General features: G+C 40.3%; 1 protein-coding gene across 5 annotated transcripts in view; it reads right to left on the bottom strand.

The window, feature by feature from the left end:
* Positions 1–361: 361 nt before the first annotated feature.
* Positions 362–20,502, bottom strand: part of LOC120039987 (muscleblind-like protein 1) — a 44,511-nt gene continuing 24,370 nt past the window's right edge. The window contains exons 4-8 of one of the 5 annotated variants that reach the window (XM_038985305.1): positions 15,671–15,818; positions 11,252–11,287; positions 6,980–7,071; positions 6,464–6,537; positions 6,048–6,131 (exon numbers count right to left, since the gene is read on the bottom strand). In XM_038985305.1, the coding sequence (XP_038841233.1) occupies positions 6,481–6,537; positions 6,980–7,071; positions 11,252–11,287; positions 15,671–15,818 (333 nt within the window). In that variant the 3' untranslated portion in view covers positions 6,048–6,131; positions 6,464–6,480. Of the gene's footprint in view, positions 6,132–6,170; positions 6,538–6,979; positions 7,072–11,251; positions 11,288–15,670; positions 15,819–20,502 lie in introns of those variants that run through there. The other 4 variants (XM_038985304.1, XM_038985307.1, XM_038985303.1 and 1 more) reach the window with 4 other exon arrangements.

Here is a 20,502-nt window from a genome sequence, read left to right as displayed (position 1 = left end):
AATAAAATAAGTATCCATTTTGTTGTTATTTGTAAATGCATGTTCTCTTTATCTAATATTAGGTTTTGGTTGAAGATCTGATAACATTCAGTATCAAATATATGCAAAAATAGAGAAAATCAGAAAGGGGGAAAATAGTTTTCCACGGCCCTGTAGGTTTCCCCTTGTTTGTTTGTGGCTAAGTAAAGAGATTAGTGTGCGTACTCCATGCTCGACCCGCCTCCGACCCCTGACCTCAACTGCAGCGCCCCTTAAGAGTGATCAAATATGCAGCTATATTTTCAACATGGCCTGACATCCAGGGAGATTACAAATATTCAAACAATAGTTACTATTTGAAGTGAATACAGTAGAAAATTCCTTTTTTTTTATTTTATTTTTTTAAACCTACACATCTAAGAACGAGATTTTTTAATAATATTTTTTTCCTTATAAGAGTGACTAGTTACAAACCAGACGATCATTAAAGTAATACTCCGTTGTCAGTGAGCGTTGTCACAGCAAGCCTCACTCTCCTAGTATTCCCTCAAAGTCAGATACCCACATAAAAGATCTTTGTTCAAGGAACTCAAACAGACAAGAAATGAAAACAATTCTTACAGTTCACAGAAAATAAAAATCATTTAGTTTACAATCATAACACTACAGTAAATATTCAAATCAACGTTACATGAAATTTCAGAAAAACTAAAATATGGTATGAAGAACACAAAAAAACACACAAAATACCTAATATTCAGAATCCTACAAAAGTTTCTGGTAAAATTTTAGTAAGACAAAACTCCCTTTAACTAAATATCAAAAATGTAATCCGTGCATTAAACAAAATTAAATAAGACATTCATCTTCTTGAAAAACGGAACTCATCAGGAAATAAATGTTTAGAGTGAAAGACAATAATCATATATATACACCACGAAAGCTTTGTGTGGCGACAAAACAACAAGGGTTAGGCAAGAGGACGTTTTGAAATGGCTTGTTGCATTGTGCCGACCTCGTGGTGTTTTCTAAGGCTTTGGATGAGTAATACAATCAGGTCAAGCTTTACCAACTCTTCCATACCATGTCTTTTCATACAAATCATGCAGAAGCACGGAGGGTTTAAAACAAAAAACTATCTACACCCCCCCCCCTGTCCATACACAAATGTACCCCCCCCCCCCCTGTCCATACACAACTTCATCTGTGATTTTGGCCCCACACATTTGCTGAACAGAGCTCGACTAGTGCACCCACGTAGGTCAACAAAGAACACAGAGGATTTTTGTTTGTTGACTGTATCTATCCAAAAGTATCCCTACTATCACACATTTAATTAGACATAATGTGTTTTCACAAGTTCTCTTACATATCGTAGACCATATAAACTGCACTTAATAAAACATAAAATAAAATAAAAATCATTAAATGAATTATAATAAAATGAAAACCACACCATATTAAAACTCAGAGCAACTCAACCATAAGCCACCATGTAACTTTGAAAATTCTCCTAACACCACTCAGCGGTTTGGTTTATCTTGCAACTTTCAGTAGTGCTTCATTCTATCCTTACTTGTTTACAGTCTCCACACCTTCTTCGTCACAAGTGAGACTTTGGCATAATGTTGGGTCCAGGGCCAAAGCCCCCTGAATTACGCCTTTACAGTCTATAGACTTTATACTCAGAGACAGAGAGGACCAGGTCCTAACAGAACCAACTAGAGTCTATAGACTTTATACTCAGAGACAGAGAGGACCAGGTCCTAACAGAACCAACTAGAGTCTATAGACTTTATACCCAGAGAAGACCAGGTCCAAATAGAACCAACTAGAGTCTATAGACTTTATACCCAGAGAGGACCAGGTCCTAACAGAACCAACTAGAGTCTACAGACTTTATACTCAGAGACAGAGAGGACTGGGTCCTAACAGAACCAACTAGAGTATAGACTTTATACCCAGAGAGGACAAGGTCCTAACAGAACCAACTAGAGTCTATAGACTTTATACTCAGAGACAGAGAGGACCAGGTCCTAACAGAACCAACTAGAGTCTAAAGACCTTATACCCAGAGAGGACCAGGTCCTAACAGAACCAACAAGAGTATAGACTTTATACCCAGAGACAGAGAGGACTGGGTCCTAACGGAACCAACTAGAGTCTAGACTTTATACATAGAGACAGAGAGGACCAGGTCCTAACAGAACCAACTAGAGTCTATAGAATTTATACTCAGAGACAGAGAGGAACAGGTCCTAACAGAACCAACTAGAGTATAGACTTTATACCCAGAGAGGACCAGGTCCTAACAGAACCAACTAGAGTATAGATGTTATACCCAGAGACAGAGAGGACTGGGTCCTAACAGAACCAACTAGAGTATAGACTTTATACCCAGAGACAGAGAGTACTGGGTCCTAACAGAACCAACTAGAGTATAGACTTTATACCCAGAGAGGACCAGGTCCTAACAGAACCAACTAGAGTCTAGACTTTATACCCAGAGAGGACCAGGTCCTAACAGAACCAACTAGAGTATAGACTTTATACCCAGAGACAGAGAGGACTGGGTCCTAACAGAACCAACTAGAGTATAGACTTTATACCCAGAGAGGACCAGGTCCTAACAGAATCAACTAGAGTCTATAGACTTTATACCCAGAGAGGACCAGGTCCTAACAGAACCAACTAGAGTCTAGACTTTATACCCAGAGAGGACCAGTTCCTAACAGAACCAACTAGAGTCTTTAGACTTCATACCCAGAGACAGAGAGGACCAGGTCCTAACAGAACCAACTAGAGTATAGACTTTATACCCAGAGACAGAGAGGACTGGGTCCTAACAGAACCAACTAGAGTATAGACTTTATACCCAGAGAGGACCAGGTCCTAACAGAACCAACTAGAGTCTATAGACTTTATACTCAGAGACAGAGAGGACTGGGTCCTAACAGAACCAACTAGAATCTATAGACTTTATACCCAGAGAAAACCAGGTCCTAACAGAACCAACTAGATTATAGACTTTATACTCAGAGACAGAGAGGACTGGGTCCTAACAGAACAAACTAGAGTATAGACTTTATACCCAGAGAGGACCAGGTCCTAACAGAACCAACTAGAGTCTATAGACTTTATACCCAGAGACAGAGAGGACCAGGTCATAACAGAACCAACTAGAGTATAGACTTTATACCCAGAGAGGACCAGGTCCTAACAGAACCAACTAGAGTATAGACTGTCTACCCAGAGACAGAGAGGACCAGGTCATAACAGAACCAACTAGAGTCTATAGACTTAATACCCAGAGAGGACCAGGTCCTAACAGAACCAACTAGAATCTATAGACTTTATACCCAGAGAAAACCAGGTCCTAACATAACCAACTAGAGTATAGACTTTATACCCAGAGACAGAAAGGACCAGGTCCTAACAGAATCAACTAGAGTAAAGACTTTATACCCAGAGACAGAGAGGACTGGGTCCGAACAGAACCAACTAGAGTATATTTATACCCAGAGAGGACCAGGTCCTAACAGAACCAACTGGAGTCTATAGAATTTATACCCAGAGACAGAGAGGACTGGGTCCTAACAGAACCAACTAGAGTATAGACTTTATACCCAGAGAGGACCAGGTCCTAACAGAACCAACTAGAGTCTAGACTTTATACCCAGAGAGGACCAGGTCCTAACAGAACCAACTAGAGTATAGACTTTATACCCAGAGACAGAGAGGACTGGGTCCTAACAGAACCAACTAGAGTATAGACTTTATACCCAGAGAGGACCAGGTCCTAACAGAATCAACTAGAGTCTATAGACTTTATACCCAGAGAGGACCAGGTCCTAACAGAACCAACTAGAGTCTAGACTTTATACCCAGAGAGGACCAGTTCCTAACAGAACCAACTAGAGTCTTTAGACTTCATACCCAGAGACAGAGAGGACCAGGTCCTAACAGAACCAACTAGAGTATAGACTTTATACCCAGAGACAGAGAGGACTGGGTCCTAACAGAACCAACTAGAGTATAGACTTTATACCCAGAGAGGACCAGGTCCTAACAGAACCAACTAGAGTCTATAGACTTTATACTCAGAGACAGAGAGGACTGGGTCCTAACAGAACCAACTAGAATCTATAGACTTTATACCCAGAGAAAACCAGGTCCTAACAGAACCAACTAGATTATAGACTTTATACTCAGAGACAGAGAGGACTGGGTCCTAACAGAACAAACTAGAGTATAGACTTTATACCCAGAGAGGACCAGGTCCTAACAGAACCAACTAGAGTCTATAGACTTTATACCCAGAGACAGAGAGGACCAGGTCATAACAGAACCAACTAGAGTATAGACTTTATACCCAGAGAGGACCAGGTCCTAACAGAACCAACTAGAGTATAGACTGTCTACCCAGAGACAGAGAGGACCAGGTCATAACAGAACCAACTAGAGTCTATAGACTTAATACCCAGAGAGGACCAGGTCCTAACAGAACCAACTAGAATCTATAGACTTTATACCCAGAGAAAACCAGGTCCTAACAGAACCAACTAGATTATAGACTTTATACTCAGAGACAGAGAGGACTGGGTCCTAACAGAACCAACTAGAGTATAGACTTTATACCCAGAGAGGACCAGGTCCTAACAGAACCAACTAGAGTCTAGACTTTATACCCAGAGAGGACCAGGTCCTAACAGAACCAACTAGAGTCTATAGACTTTATACCCAGAGACAGAGAGGACCAGGTCATAACAGAACCAACTAGAGTATAGACTTTATACCCAGAGAGGACCAGGTCCTAACAGAACCAACTAGAGTCTATAGACTTTATACCCAGAGACAGAGAGGACCAGGTCCTAACAGAACCAACTAGAGTATAGACTTTATACCCAGAGACAGAGAGGACTGGGTCCTAACAGAACCAACTAGAGTATAGACTTTATACCCAGAGAGGACCAGGTCCTAACAGAATCAACTAGAGTCTATAGACTTTATACCCAGAGAGGACCAGGTCCTAACAGAACCAACTAGAGTTTATAGACTTTATACCCAGAGAAGAACGGGTCCTAACAGAACCAAGACCCCTTCTCTGTCTGCCTCACACCATGTATTTAAGCTCAAGGCAAATCAAAAGAAAACCAACAGAAGACCAGAGGTAAATCAAACAACATATGGTCGGTAACTACGTACCCAAGAGGCAAAGACCATGACTGGTTCATCTGTTAATGACATCAAACTGTAGACAAACATTCAATGAACAAGGACACTAGAGACATTGGAGACGTTGAAGGCGTTCCCAAGGTTAACACTGTAACATGGCTATAATGACCTCATAACACTCAAGGTTTTGGGAATATACATACATAGTGTATGGCACTTTAAGTGGAGCTTGCAACATATCTAGTAAAGCTGGGATGGGTTTTAAAACACAAAGGTGTACTAAACCCACAACATTCAGCTGTCATTATGGCACCAAGCCCACTAACCCATTTCAACCAAGTTGATCTTGTAAAGAACCATGTCATCAACAAACAAGCCATGCACAATTCATTCAGTCTAATATGGCAATTAGCTACTATTCCTCATCATTTCCCTCCTCTTGTTTAAAATACAAGGTGCACCTTTGTTTTGTGTAAACCATGAAAAATAATATAAATTAAAGAAAAACAAACTGAAAATAACATAAAAGAGAGTCTTGGTCTGCTGACATAACAAACTAGTGGGCGTGACTATCTCCTCATGTTGACATTCAAAGTGTGTCCGGTGTTTTAATGGATGATGCCTCCACAGATATAAAGGCTGGCTGTAATGTTCTGTAGATGGCATAGTTCCTCTCTCTGTAGGAGGTGCTGTTGTCTGTATGGTGTGTGTAGAATACACATGTTCACCACCTTATGACAAACTGGACCTCTTCGAGTAGCATGCATGTCAGAACCGCTACAGCTTACAGGTGGTTGGAGTCTCCTGGTGTTCTGGATGTTACAGGCATAGAAATATAATCTATTCTGAAGATGCTATGTTTATGCTTACAGGCATAGAAATAGCATCCATTCTAAAGATTATATTTCTATGCTTACAGGCATGAAGGGTGAACTGTTGTCTGGGACGGATGGAACACCAGCACACTCCAGTTTCATCTGCAGGAGAAAACAATGGAACATAATAGAAAGGAACCAATTAGAGAAGAATGGAAGAACAAATCAAAAGAGATTGCATAGACATAATGACATACAGATGTAGGATCTAAATGTGATCACCTGCACAGCAGAAAATGCAAACGTGTAGTATGTTCAAGGTTTATAATGGCTTTGAAAATGTGCAATTTTTTTATTTTTATCAACCCCTACAAAAATGTCCATTAATTATAATCCACACAATAATAAAGATGTTCTGTTGTTGCGAGAACATTTTCCTGCCGTGAGAAACGGGTCAAGTTAAGACCCTACATCTGTATGAAAATGAGTCTTACTGTTCTGGTAGAGACTTCTACATCTGAGTCACATACTTGTGACTAGTAAGATGATCTGTAGATATTATTGGAATCTGGGGAAGAGCATGAGAGATAGAGAGAAGACAGAAAACAACCCTTACTGTAAATGTAGCTTTTACAACACAACTCTCAATGGGCTATTTTCATTTTTCTTGCATCACTTACAGACGGGGCCAAATTCACTATCAATCAAATGTTTAAATGAACGGAAAACAATATGCGTTACAAATAAAACAACACTGGCCACTGAGGAGGAAACAATACCGTCATTTTCTTGAATGTTCTAAGTGTGTTTACAAGTTAGTAATCAGTTACCATGGCATCCATCCTCCTCTTTTGATGACCATTCGTTACAATTCAATATAGAGTGGTCATAAGTACCAACAAGATGGAGGATACAGCCTATAGCACAGTACTCTCAAAACATCACCCGGAAGTGACATACTTCCATCACAAGAAGTGGACAGAGAGAGAGGAAGCAGAAGAGGGGCAAACCTGATTGGCTGTTGTGGTTGCAAAGGGACCACTTGTGGCAGAGGAGGTGGCTGCAGACACAGTGGCGGGCGTAGCACCGTGCATCATGGGTACTTTAGGGAGAGAAAGATCACACAGACAAATGAACTGGAGCAGGCCCAAGGTGTTGTTCTATTTTAAAGGTTACTGGGTAAGTATTTATTTAAAGGTCTTCCTCTAACCACTTATAAACCTATCGTGTTGATGTTGTCCATTCGAAAATAATTTGTTTGTGTATTTCTTACTATCTATAAATAGGATCTAGTGCCATTGATACAATATTCTAAGCTGACCTTTAGATAAGGTGTTAGCCGACAGGGTAACTGAGGTTTGGGATGAGGGTCAGGACAATGAGTAGATCAGAGTGGGTTATTACAGCAACAAGCTACAATGTATTCAGAAAGTATTCATACCCCTTCACTTGTCCCACATTTTGTTGTGTTACAGCCTGAATTTAAAATTAATTCAATTGAGAATTTGTGTCACTGATCTATACACAATACCCTATAATGCAAAAGTGGAATTTTGCTTGTAGAAATTTTAGAAATGAATTTTAAAAAATCAACGCTCAAATGTCTTGAGTCAATAAGTGTTCAACCCCTCTGTTATGGCAATCCTAAATACGTTCAGGAATAAAAATGTGCTTAACAAATACATTTGTAATTTTAATTTAACCTTTATTTAACTAGGCAAGTCAATTAATAACAAATTCTGATTTACATTGACGGCCTACTCCGGCCAAACCCCAACGATGGTGGGCCAATTGTGCGCCACCCTATGGGACTCCCAATCACAGCCGGATGTGATATAGCCTGGATTCAAATCAGGTACTATAGTGACGCCTCTTGCACTGAGATGCAGTGCCTTAGACCGCTGCACCACTCGGGAGCATAATAAGTTGCATGGATTCATTCCGTGTTCAATAATAGTGGTTAACATATTTTTTTAATAGCTACTCCGTCTCTCTACCCCACACACACAATTATCTGTAAGGTCCCTCAGCTGAGCAGTGAACTTCATGTACAGATTCAACCACAATGACCAGGGAGGTTTTTCAATTCCTCGCAAAGTATGGCACCGATTGGTTGATGTGTTCAAATGAAAAAAGCAGATGCTGAATATCGCTTTGAGAATGGTTAAGTTATTAGTTAGACTTTGGATGGTGTATCAATACACCCAGTCACTACAAAGATACAGGTGTCCTTCCTAACTCAGTTGCCAGAGAGGAAGGAAATTGCTCAGGGATTTCACCATGAGGCCAATGGTGACTTTAAAACAGTTACAGAGTTTAATGATTGTGATATGAGGAAACGCAGGATGGATCAACAACATTGTAGTTACTCCACAATACTAACCTAAATGACAGAGTGAAAAGAAGGAATCCTGTACAAAATAAAAGTATTCCAAAACGTGCATCCCGTTTGCAACAAGGCACTTAAATACTGCAACAAATGTGGCTAGGTAAATAACTTTTTGTCCTGAATACAAAGCGTTATGTTTGGGGCAAATCCAACACAACATGGGGTATGAATACTTTCTGAAGGCACTGTATGTGGCACATCATATGACAGACAAACATCAGCAATGTGACATCATGCATTTGTACTGCATAGCGAGAGCGGCGACATTCAATAGGGGTGACACACATGGAAACAGGTGAAACAACGGTAACACTTTACTTGACACTCACATTGTCATAACCATGTCATAATATGTTATAACAGCTGACATAACTTGACATAACCATGTCATAATATGTCATCACAGCTGACATAACTTGACATAACCATGTCATAATATGTCATCACAGCTGACATAACTTGACATAACCTGTCATAATATGTCATAACAGCTGATATAACTTGACATAACCTGTCATAATAGGGTTTAACACTGTCATGACCCATATATTTACACCTGTTGTGACATATATTGAATTATTTTATGGCTGGTTATGACACCTACATAAGAGTAATTTATTCAAATTATTATTTTCCCTGCCAAGAAGTTTCCTTTCGTTTGAAAGTTTGTTTCTTAAATCCTTTGTTGTTGTTGTAATGAATTCTTTACAGTAATTTTTTTTTTAATGCAATAATATGTAGAAAATACACTTTATGACACCGTCAATAAGCATTATGACATCATAATCATATAAGCCAGATAGGCCTATCACGTACATGCCCTTATGTCAATCATCTGTCAAAAAGAGGGTGTCTTGTCCTGTTCCTGTATTCATCCCAGTCATCATCAACAGAGCATTGGGGTAGGTGCATGTCTGACATCAATGTGTGCATTTTCTGAAATAGTCAATTTCAGAAAATGTTATATAACATAAACATACTATTGACAGGTAGGCTATGGTGTAATGGAATGTTTTGCCTTGTGTGGTAGGTTGTGTGTGTTTTTACACACTTATGTAGGTGTCAAAACCAGCCATAAAATAACCCAATACATGTCACACCAGGTTATGACCATAATATAACAGGTTATGACCATAATATAACAGGTTATGACCATAATATAACAGGTTATGACCATAATATAACAGGTTATGACCATAATATAACAGGTTATGAAAAGTTATGTCAGCTGTTATGACATATTATGACATGGTTATGACCGTGTCATAACATGTTATGACGCTGGGTGTCAAGTAAAGTGTTACCGTAACAACTAGCCTACAGTAATAAAAAAAAACATTCTCAAAATGTACTTCAAGATGTTTCATACTTAATTCATATTTCGATAACAATACACATCTTATAACTGAACCACCAGCACCACCATCATCACCAATAATATTATAATACTACAACTAACCCTGTCTGCAACCCACAGTCTGTCCCAATCCAGTCCAGTCCCACTCTGTCAGGGTATGAAATACAAGATGAAATGCTCTGTATATTTTTCTCCAAGCTGTGAATCTAAATGTTAATTAAATGTAATTCTATTACAAATCATTTCCTGTATAAAAATTCATCTGAATTAACATTTTTAAGCACAAATAATGCAACAAAATACAGTTTCTAACTATGAAAATATATTTTTTCCCTGACAGACAAGGATTGTCTCGACGGTCGAGAGTCCCTGCTGTATGTTTATTGACAGCAGTTGAAAGAGTGCTTCAAGACTTTGTGCCACATCTCACCAAAACAACGTCCCTGTGTCTTTTCCATCATCAACACCTGGCCAAGTGACAAATAAATCCTTCGTACTGTATTGCTTCCTTCGTACTGTATTGCTTCCTTCGTACTGTATTGCTTCCTTCGTACTGTATTGCTTCGTTCATACTATATTGTTTTCATTGCGGACACAAGACAGAGAAGATAATATAACAATATTTGTATTAACATGTTTAATTTTTCATGTTCTTATTATCTTATGAAAGCTGCACTGCAATGGTAAGGGTAGTCAATAACACATCTGCCACGCTGATCATCAACACGGGGGCCCCTCAGGGGTACGTGCTTTGTCCCCTACTGTACTCCTTGTTCACCCACGACTGTGTGGCCATGCAGGATTCTAACACCACCACCAGCCTATAGGGCTATACATGCTGCCATTCACATCGACGGGGCTGTAGTGGAGCGGGTCGAGAGTTTCAAGTTCCTTGATGTTCACATCACCAATGAACTATCATAGTCCAAACACGCTACAGAGAGTAGTGCATACGGCCCAGCTTCCTGCAATCCAGGACCTATATACTAGGCGGTGTCAGAGGAAGGCCCAAAGAATTGTCGAAGACTCCAGTCACGCTAGTCATAGACTATCCCCCCCCCCCCCATTTGATTTTACACTGCTGCTACTCGCTGTTTATTGTCTATGCATAGTCACTTTACTCCTACCTACATGTACAAATTAACCCGACTAACCTGTACCCCTGCTCATTGACTGAGTACCGGTACCCCCTGTATATAGCCTCGCTATTGTTATTTTATTGTTTTACTTTTGATTTATTTTTATTAATTGCTTAAGTTTATTTAGTAAATATTTTCTTAACTCTATTTTATTAAAACTGCATTGTTGGTTAAGGGCTTGTAAGTAAGTATGTGTATGTGTAAATAAAACCTATCTATCTATCTATCATTTATCTAACTCTTTATGAAGGGAAGGAGACGAGGATATGAGGCTACTTTGGACTATTGAGAGGCCCCCTTTGTCTCAGAGTGGAAAATGGCCGCCCTGATGGCTTGAGATGGAATGTGAGGGACTGAAAAGGCTTAAAGGTAATCAGGAAGGAAAGCTGGCACCTACCAACACTTGTTGCAGGTGTCATGCACAATATCGAGCCTGCCCATCATGCATTGCAACAGGAAGTGGATTGGAAAAGGAGATGGAGAGAAGAAATCAACACAACCCATTACAAGACAGTATCCACAGAGGTAGAGAGTGTTGTTACGGTTACAGAGTATACAGTACATTAAAACGCATCACACAGGTGATACATCAACTACCATGAAGTGAATAAAGACATATTTAACTTGCATCTTTAAAAAAAAAAAGAATATTTAACCTTTATTTAACTAGGCAAGTCAGTTAAGAACAAATTCTTATTTACAATGACGGCCTACCCCGGCCAAACCCGGACGACGCTGGGCCAATTGTGCGCCGCCCTATGGGACTCCCAATCATGGCCGGATGTGATGCAGCCTGGATGCCAACCAGGGACTACAGTGACGCCTCTAGCACTGAGATGCAGTGCCTTAAACCGCTGCACCACTCAGGAGCTCCTCTACTGGCATGAATCATTCATTAATGATAATCATTACCGTTAACAATGGTCACTCTTTACAGATAGAATCATGGTCGGTACTAAATGCACACAAACATACAGAGAGCTAGACCGTAAAGCACACAGACAGATGTTGATGTGTGTTTCAGTAGCTATGATAATGTTGCTTCAAAACACTATTGACAAGTCCTACGTTTGACCACCAGTCATCCAGGGGGGAAAGTAAGTCTTAAAAAGGGAAAAAGGTGAATGACTAGTCACATCAGCCAATAACTTTCTCCCAAGATTAATTACATGCCAGGGCAAGTTGTAAACTGTCTCTCTTGTAATACTCCTCCTATGTAAAGGTTGTTGGCCCAGAGTGGTTATGGAAGAGCTTCATCCATTTCTCTCAGTGTGGACTTGGACTACTGTGGCTTGACAGCAGGGATGGACTGAGAACAGAAATCGGCCTGGTTATTTCTAAAACACTGGCCCATTTTTTTCTTCAAGGCCCTTACACCATCCCACTATTAACCAGCAGTAACACTCACTGGACCCAATTCATGCCGGCTATTTTTACATAACAGGACTGTGAGAGGACTGTGAGACAGAGTTAAGGTGACTTTGCTGTCATCTTAGGGTGGTGCCAGTGTTCTCAGACTGGTGTAGATGGGTCGGACCATGGTGGTGCCAATGTTCTCAGACTGGTGTAGGTGGGTCGGACCAGGGTGGTGCCAGTGTTCTCAGACTGGTGTAGGTGAGTTGGACCAGGGTGGTGCCAGTGTTCTCAGACTGGTGTAAGTGGGTCGGACCAGGGTGGTGCCAGTGTTCTCAGACTGGTGTAAGTGGGTCGGACCAGGGTGGTGCCAGTGTTCTCAGACTGGTGTAAGTGGGTCGGACCAGGGTGGTGCCAGTGTTCTGGTGTATGTGTGTGTTTGTATGTGTTAGTGTTTCACCAGGGATACTGCAACATGAACGTCCAATCAGAAGTACAGTACCAGTCAAAAGTTTGGACACACCAACTCATTCAAAGGTTTTTCATTATTTCTACTATTTTCTACATTGTAGAATAACAGTAAAAGCATCACAACTGTGAAAAAAACCCACATATGGAAACATGTAGTAACCAAAAAAGTGCTAAACAAATCAAAATCAGCCCAAAGGACAGATTTCCACCTGTCCAATGTCCATTGCTCATGTTTCTTTGCCCAAGCAAATCTCTTAATCTCTAATTGGTGTCCTTTAGAAGTGGTTGCTTTGCAGCAATTCGACTATGAAGGCTTGATTCACGCAGTCTCCTCTGAACAGTTGATGTTGAGATGTGTCTGTTACTTGAACTCTGTGAAGAATTTATTTGGGCTACAATTTCCGAGGCTGGTAATTCTAATGAACCTATCCTCTGCAGCAGAGGTAACTCTGAGTCATCCTTTCCTGTGGCGGTCCTCATGAGAACCAGTTCCATCATAGCGCTTGATGGTTTTTGTGAATGCATTTGAAGAAACTTTCAAAGTTCTTGACATGTTCCATATTGATTGACCTTCATGTCTTAAAGTAATGATGGACTGGTCTTGGTCTTGGTCTTTTACCAAAAAAGACTTGATATTTTACCAAATAGGGCTATCTTCTGTATACCACCCCTACCTTGTCACAACACAACTGATTGGCTCAAACGCATTAAGAAGGATAGTAATTCCACAAATTAACAAGGGACACCTGTTAATTGAAAAGCATTCCAGGTCACTACCTAATGAAGCTGGTTGAGAGAATGCCAAGTGTGTGCAAAGCTGTCATCAAGGCAAAGGGTGGCTACTTTGAAGAATCTCAAATATAAAATATTTTTAGATTTGTTTAACACTTTTTTGGTTACTACATGATTCCATGTGTTATTTCATAGTTTTGATGTCTTCACGATTAGTCTACAATGTAGAAAATAGTAAAAATAAAGAATAACCCTGGAAATGGGTAGGTGTGTACGGACTTTTGACTGGTACTGTAAGTGTGCTGTGCAGGCCCGAAGCAAGAGGTTTTATGGGTAAGGAGCTTGAAGACAGAGATGTTATGGGTAAGGAGCCTGAATACAGACGTTTTACGGGTAAGGAGCCTGAAAACAAAGGTTTTACAGGTATGGAGCCTGAAACCAAACGTTTTATGGGTAAGGAGCCTGAAGCCTGAGGTTTTATGGGTAAGGAGCCTGAAAAAAAAAGGTTTTATGGGTAAGGAGCCTGAATACAGAGGTTTTACGGGTAAGGAGCCTGAAGCCAGAGGTTTTACGGGTAAGGAGCCTGAAGCCAGAGGTTTTATGGGTAAGGAGCCTGAAACCAAAGGTTTTATGGGTAAGGAGCCTGAAACCAAAGGTTTTATGGGTAAGGAGCCTGAATACAGAGGTTTTACGGGTAAGAAACCTGAAGCCAGAGGTTTTACGGGTAAGGAGCCTGAAGCCAGAGGTTTTATGGGTAAGGAGCCTGAAACCAAAGGTTTTATGGGTAAGGAGCCTGAAACCAAAGGTTTTATGGGTAAGGAGCCTGAATACAGAGGTTTTACGGGTAAGGAGCCTGAAGCCAGAGGTTTTACGGGTAAGGAGCCTGAAGCCAGAGGTTTTATGGGTAAGGAGCCTGAAACCAAAGGTTTTATGGGTAAGGAGCCTGAAACCAAAGGTTTTATGGGTAAGGAGCCTGAATACAGAGGCTTTACGGGTAAGAAACCTGAAGCCAGAGGTTTTACGGGTAAGGAGCCTGAAGCCAGAGGTTTTATGGGTAAGGAGCCTGAAACCAAAGGTTTTATGGGTAAGGAGCCTGAAACCAAAGGTTTATGGGTAAGGAGCCTGAATACAGAGGTTTTACGGGTAAGGAGCCTGAAGCCAGAGGTTTTACGGGTAAGGAGCCTGAAGCCAGAGGTTTTACAGGTATGGAGCCTGAAACCAAACGTTTTATGGGTAAGGAGCCTGAAACCAGAGATTTTATGGGTAAGGAGCCTGAAAACAAAGGTTTTATGGGTAAGGAGCCTGAATACAGAGGTTTTACGGGTAAGAAACCTGAAGCCAGAGGTTTTACGGGTAAGGAGCCTGAAGCCAGATGTTTTATGGGTAAGGAGCCTGAAACCAAAGGTTTTATGGGTAAGGAGCCTGAAACCAAAGGTTTTATGAGTAAGGAGCCTGAATACAGAGGTTTTACGGGTAAGGAGCCTGAAGCCAGAGGTTTTACGGGTAAGGAGCCTGAAGCCAGAGGTTTTATGGGTAAGGAGCCTGAAACCAAAGGTTTTATGGGTAAGGAGCCTGAAACCAAAGGTTTTATGGGTAAGGAGCCTGAATACAGAGGTTTTACGGGTAAGGAGCCTGAAGCCAGAGGTTTTACGGGTAAGGAGCCTAAAGCCAGGGGTTTTATGGGTAAGGAGCCTGAAACCAAAGGTTTTATGGGTAAGGAGCCTGAAACCAAAGGTTTTATGGGTAAGGAGCCTGAATACAGAGGTTTTACGGGTAAGAAACCTGAAGCCAGAGGTTTTACGGGTAAGGAGCCTGAAGCCAGATGTTTTATGGGTAAGGAGCCTGAAACCAAAGGTTTTATGGGTAAGGAGCCTGAAACCAAAGGTTTTATGAGTAAGGAGCCTGAATACAGAGGTTTTACGGGTAAGGAGCCTGAAGCCAGAGGTTTTATGGGTAAGGACCCTGAAACCAAAGGTTTTATGGGTAAGGAGCCTGAAACCAAAGGTTTTATGGGTAAGGAGCCTGAATACAGAGGTTTTACGGGTAAGGAGCCTGAAGCCAGAGGTTTTACGGGTAAGGAGCCTGAAGCCAGAGGTTTTATGGGTAAGGAGCCTGAAACCAAAGGTTTTATGGGTAAGGAGCCTGAAACCAAAGATTTTATGGGTAAGGATTTGGGTTTGTGAATGGAGACAGCAGTATCAGACTTGACTTCAGGGGTCGTGGCCAGTTGAGAGGTGAAAGGTGAGAGGTCAAGGCCTACCTGACGGGATGAACTGCTGCTGAAACGGCATGTTGGCCAGGGCCTGTTGGTACTGGAACATGGCAGCGACGTTGAACATGGCAGTGGCACCGGTGGATTTTTCAACTGTGGGTCTCTTTGGTAATGGAGGTAAAACAGGTGGGAGCCCCTGATAGAGGGACCCGGTGGAAAACACAAAACAAAAGGATAGATGGAGCATGGGGGGGGGGGGGGGGGGGACAAGAACACATGGTGGAAGTGGAATCAAAGACAGGGAGAATAAATCATTTCATTAGAATAGAAAGGCATCTCCATGAAGCAATCATTTTGAACCAAAAATTAGCAAGTCCTTATAAAACAAGCAGTGGTCTATGTAACACTAGTCCTTCTAAAGCAAGCAGTGGTCTATGTAACACTAGTCCTTCTAAAACAAGCAGTGGTCTATGTAACACTAGTCCTTATAAAACAAGCAGTGTTCTATGTAACACTAGTCCTTCTAAAGAAAGCAGTGGTCTATGTAACACTAGTCCTTCTAAAACAAGCAGTGGTCTATGTAACACTAGTCCTTATAAAACAAGCAGTGTTCTATGTAACACTAGTCCTTATAAAACAAGCAGTGTTCTATGTAACACTAGTCCTTCTAAAACAAGCAGTGTTCTATGTAACACTAGTCCTTCTAAAACAAGCAGTGGTCTATGTAACACTAGTCCTTCTAAAACAAGCAGTGGTCTATGTAACACTAGTCCTTCTAAAGCAAGCAGTGGTCTATGTAACACTAGTCCTTATAAAACAAGCAGTGGTCTATGTAACACTAGTCCTGTATCAAGACAGTGGTCTATGTAACACTAGTCCTTATAAAACAAGCAGTGGTCTATGTAACACTAGTCCTTCTAAAACAAGCAATGGTCTATGTAACACTAGTCCTTCTAAAACAAGCAGTGGGGTATGTAACACTAGTCCTTATAAAACAAGCAGTGTTCTATGTAACACTAGTCCTTCTAAAGCAAGCAGTGTTCTATGTAACACTAGTCCTTCTAAAACAAGCAGTGGTCTATGTAACACTAGTCCTTCTAAAGCAAGCAGTGGTCTATGTAACACTAGTCCTTATAAAACAAGCAGTGGTCTATGTAACACTAGTCCTGTATCAAGACAGTGGTCTATGTAACACTAGTCCTTCTAAAGCAAGCAGTGGTCTATGTAACACTAGTCCTTATAAAACAAGCAGTGTTCTATGTAACACTAGTCCTTCTAAAACAAGCAGTGGTCTATGTAACACTAGTCCTTCTAAAGCAAGCAGTGGTCTATGTAACACTAGTCCTTCTAAAGCAAGCAGTGTTCTATGTAACACTAGTCCTTCTAAAACAAGCAGTGGTCTATGTAACACTAGTCCTTCTAAAACAAGCAGTGTTCTATGTAACACTAGTCCTTCTAAAGCAAGCAGTGTTCTATGTAACACTAGTCCTTCTAAAGCAAGCAGTGTTCTATGTAACACTAGTCCTTCTAAAGCAAGCAGTGGTCTATGTAACACTAGTCCTTATAAAACAAGCAGTGTTCTATGTAACACTAGTCCTTATAAAACAAGCAGTGTTCTATGTAACACTAGTCCTTCTAAAACAAGCAGTGGTCTATGTAACACTAGTCCTTCTAAAACAAGCAGTGGTCTATGTAACACTAGTCCTTATAAAACAAGCAGTGTTCTATGTAACACTAGTCCTTCTAAAGCAAGCAGTGGTGTATGTAACACTAGTCCTTATAAAACAAGCAGTGTTCTATGTAACACTAGTCCTTCTAAAACAAGCAGTGGTCTATGTAACACTAGTCCTTCTAAAACAAGCAGTGGTCTATGTAACACTAGTCCTTATAAAACAAGCAGTGTTCTATGTAACACTAGTCCTTCTAAAGCAAGCAGTGTTCTATGTAACACTAGTCCTTCTAAAGCAAGCAGTGTTCTATGTAACACTAGTCCTTCTAAAGCAAGCAGTGGTCTATGTAACACTAGTCCTTATAAAACAAGCAGTGTTCTATGTAACACTAGTCCTTATAAAACAAGCAGTGTTCTATGTAACACTAGTCCTTCTAAAACAAGCAGTGGTCTATGTAACACTAGTCCTTATAAAACAAGCAGTGTTCTATGTAACACTAGTCCTTCTAAAGCAAGCAGTGGTCTATGTAACACTAGTCCTTCTAAAACAAGCAGTGTTCTATGTAACACTAGTCCTTCTAAAGCAAGCAGTGGTGTATGTAACACTAGTCCTTATAAAACAAGCAGTGTTCTATGTAACACTAGTCCTTCTAAAACAAGCAGTGGTCTATGTAACACTAGTCCTTCTAAAACAAGCAGTGGTCTATGTAACACCAGTCCTTCTAAAGCAAGCAGTGGTCTATGTAACACTAGTCCTTATAAAACAAGCAGTGGTCTATGTAACACTAGTCCTTATAAAACAAGCAGTGGTCTATGTAACACCAGTCCTTCTAAAGCAAGCAGTGGTCTATGTAACACTAGTCCTTCTAAAACAAGCAGTGTTCTATGTAACACTAGTCCTTATAAAACAAGCAGTGTTCTATGTAACACTAGTCCTTATAAAACAAGCAGTGTTCTATGTAACACTAGTCCTTCTAAAGCAAGCAGTGGTCTATGTAACACTAGTCCTTATAAAACAAGCAGTGGTCTAAGTAACACTAGTCCTTCTAAAGCAAGCAGTGGTCTATGTAACACTAGTCCTTCTAAAGCAAGCAGTGGTCTATGTAACACTAGTCCTTATAAAACAAGCAGTGTTCTAAGTAACACTAGTCCTTCTAAAGCAAGCAGTGTTCTATGTAACACTAGTCCTTCTAAAGCAAGCAGTGGTCTATGTAACACTAGTCCTTCTAAAACAAGCAGTGGTCTATGTAACACTAGTCCTTATAAAACAAGCAGTGGTCTATGTAACACTAGTCCTTCTAAAACAAGCAGTGGTCTATGTAACACTAGTCCTTCTAAAACAAGCAGTGTTCTATGTAACACCAGTCCTTCTAAAGCAAGCAGTGTTCTATGTAACACTAGTCCTTATAAAACAAGCAGTGTTCTAAGTAACACTAGTCCTTCTAAAGCAAGCAGTGTTCTATGTAACACTAGTCCTTCTAAAGCAAGCAGTGGTCTATGTAACACTAGTCCTTATAAGACAAGCAGTGGTCTAAGTAACACTAGTCCTTATAAAACAAGCAGTGGTCTATGTAACACCAGTCCTTCTAAAGCAAGCAGTGGTCTATGTAACACTAGTCCTGTATCAAGACAGTGGTCTGTTACTCTACTTCTACTAAAGCAAGACAGTGGTGCTGGTCTAGGAATTGTGATAACTAGTGATAACAATAAAGGTATTTACCAACATACAAACAATATAGACAGAAATAATGTAGTACTGCGAAGTATGAATAATGCAAAAAATAAACAGTGGTGTAAAGTACTGAAGTAAAAATACTTTATAGTACTACTTAAGTAGTTTTTTGGGTATCTGTACTTTACTATTTATATTTTTGACAACTTTTACTTCACTACAGTCCTAAAGAAAGTAATTGTCACGTTCCTGACCTGTTTTCTGTTGTTTTGTATATGTTTAGTTGGTCAGGGCGTGAGTTGGGGTGGGTAGTCTATGTTATGTGTTTTCTATGTTGGGTTAATGTGTTGCCTGATATGGTTCTCAATTAGAGGCAGGTGTTTGACGTTTCCTCTGATTGAGAAGCATATTAAGGTAGGTTGTTCTCACTGTTTGTTTGTGGGTGATTGTTCCTGTGTCTGTGTATACCACATGGGACTGTTTCGTTTGTTCGTTCGTTTTAGGTAGTCTGTTCCTGTTCGTGCGTTCTTCGTCTATATGTAAGTTTGTTTGTTTCAGGTCTGTTGCCTTCGTTTATTGTTTTGTAGTTTGTTCTAGTGTTCATTAGTGTTTCGTCTTTCATTTAATAAATTCAGTATGTATTCATCACCCGCTATGCCTTGGTCCGTTCATTCACCACAAGACGAACGTTACAGTAATGTACTTTTTAATCCAGTGATTTTCCCTGACACCCAAAAGTACTCGTTACATTTTAAAAGGAAAATGGTCCAATTCACCCACTTATCAAGAGGAGTATCCCTGGTCATCCCTACTGCCTCTGATCTGGCAGACTCATTAAACACAAATGCTTGGTTTGTAAGTGATGTCTGAGTGTTGGATTGTGGTCCTGGCTATCTGTAGTGATGTCTGAGTGTTGGATTGTGGTCCTGGCTATCTGTAGTGATGTCTGAGTGTTGGATTGTGGTCCTGGCTATCCATACATACAAAAAGAAGAGAAAATGGTGCCGTCTGGTTTGCTTAATATAAGGAATTTGAAATTATTTACACTTTTACTTTTGATACTTAAGTATATTTAAAACCAAATACTTTTAGACTTTTACTCAAGTAGTATTTTACTGGGTGACTTTCACTTTTACTTGAGTCATTTTCTATTAAGGTATCTTTACTTTTACTCAAGTATGACAATTGTCTACTTTTACCACCACTGAAAATAAACAAGCAAATATAACACATACTTGATAACATATTAGGACCTCTACAAAACAATGACAGTAATGATTGTACCAGTAATCATGGGTGACAACAGAAATGATGTTAACAGAGAAAAGCAGTAGAAGCCTTGTACATTCTGAAGTCCCTCTAGAAGCCCACCCATCCACCAGAATTACACATGCAAAACTGCTAATGATAAGAAAATATATCATAAACGTGCCATATATTTATACCGAATAGACACTAGTCACGCTTCTAACTACTGCATTCACTAAAATAACTCCAGATAGACGCTAAAGCCGTGTTACTAAGGAAGAATAGACTATC

This window comes from Salvelinus namaycush, unplaced genomic scaffold (assembly GCF_016432855.1).
Source record: "Salvelinus namaycush isolate Seneca unplaced genomic scaffold, SaNama_1.0 Scaffold316, whole genome shotgun sequence".
Taxonomy (NCBI): domain Eukaryota; kingdom Metazoa; phylum Chordata; class Actinopteri; order Salmoniformes; family Salmonidae; genus Salvelinus; species Salvelinus namaycush.
The sequence above is the reverse complement of the archived record's forward strand: the minus strand, read 5'-3'. Positions and strand labels throughout refer to the sequence as shown.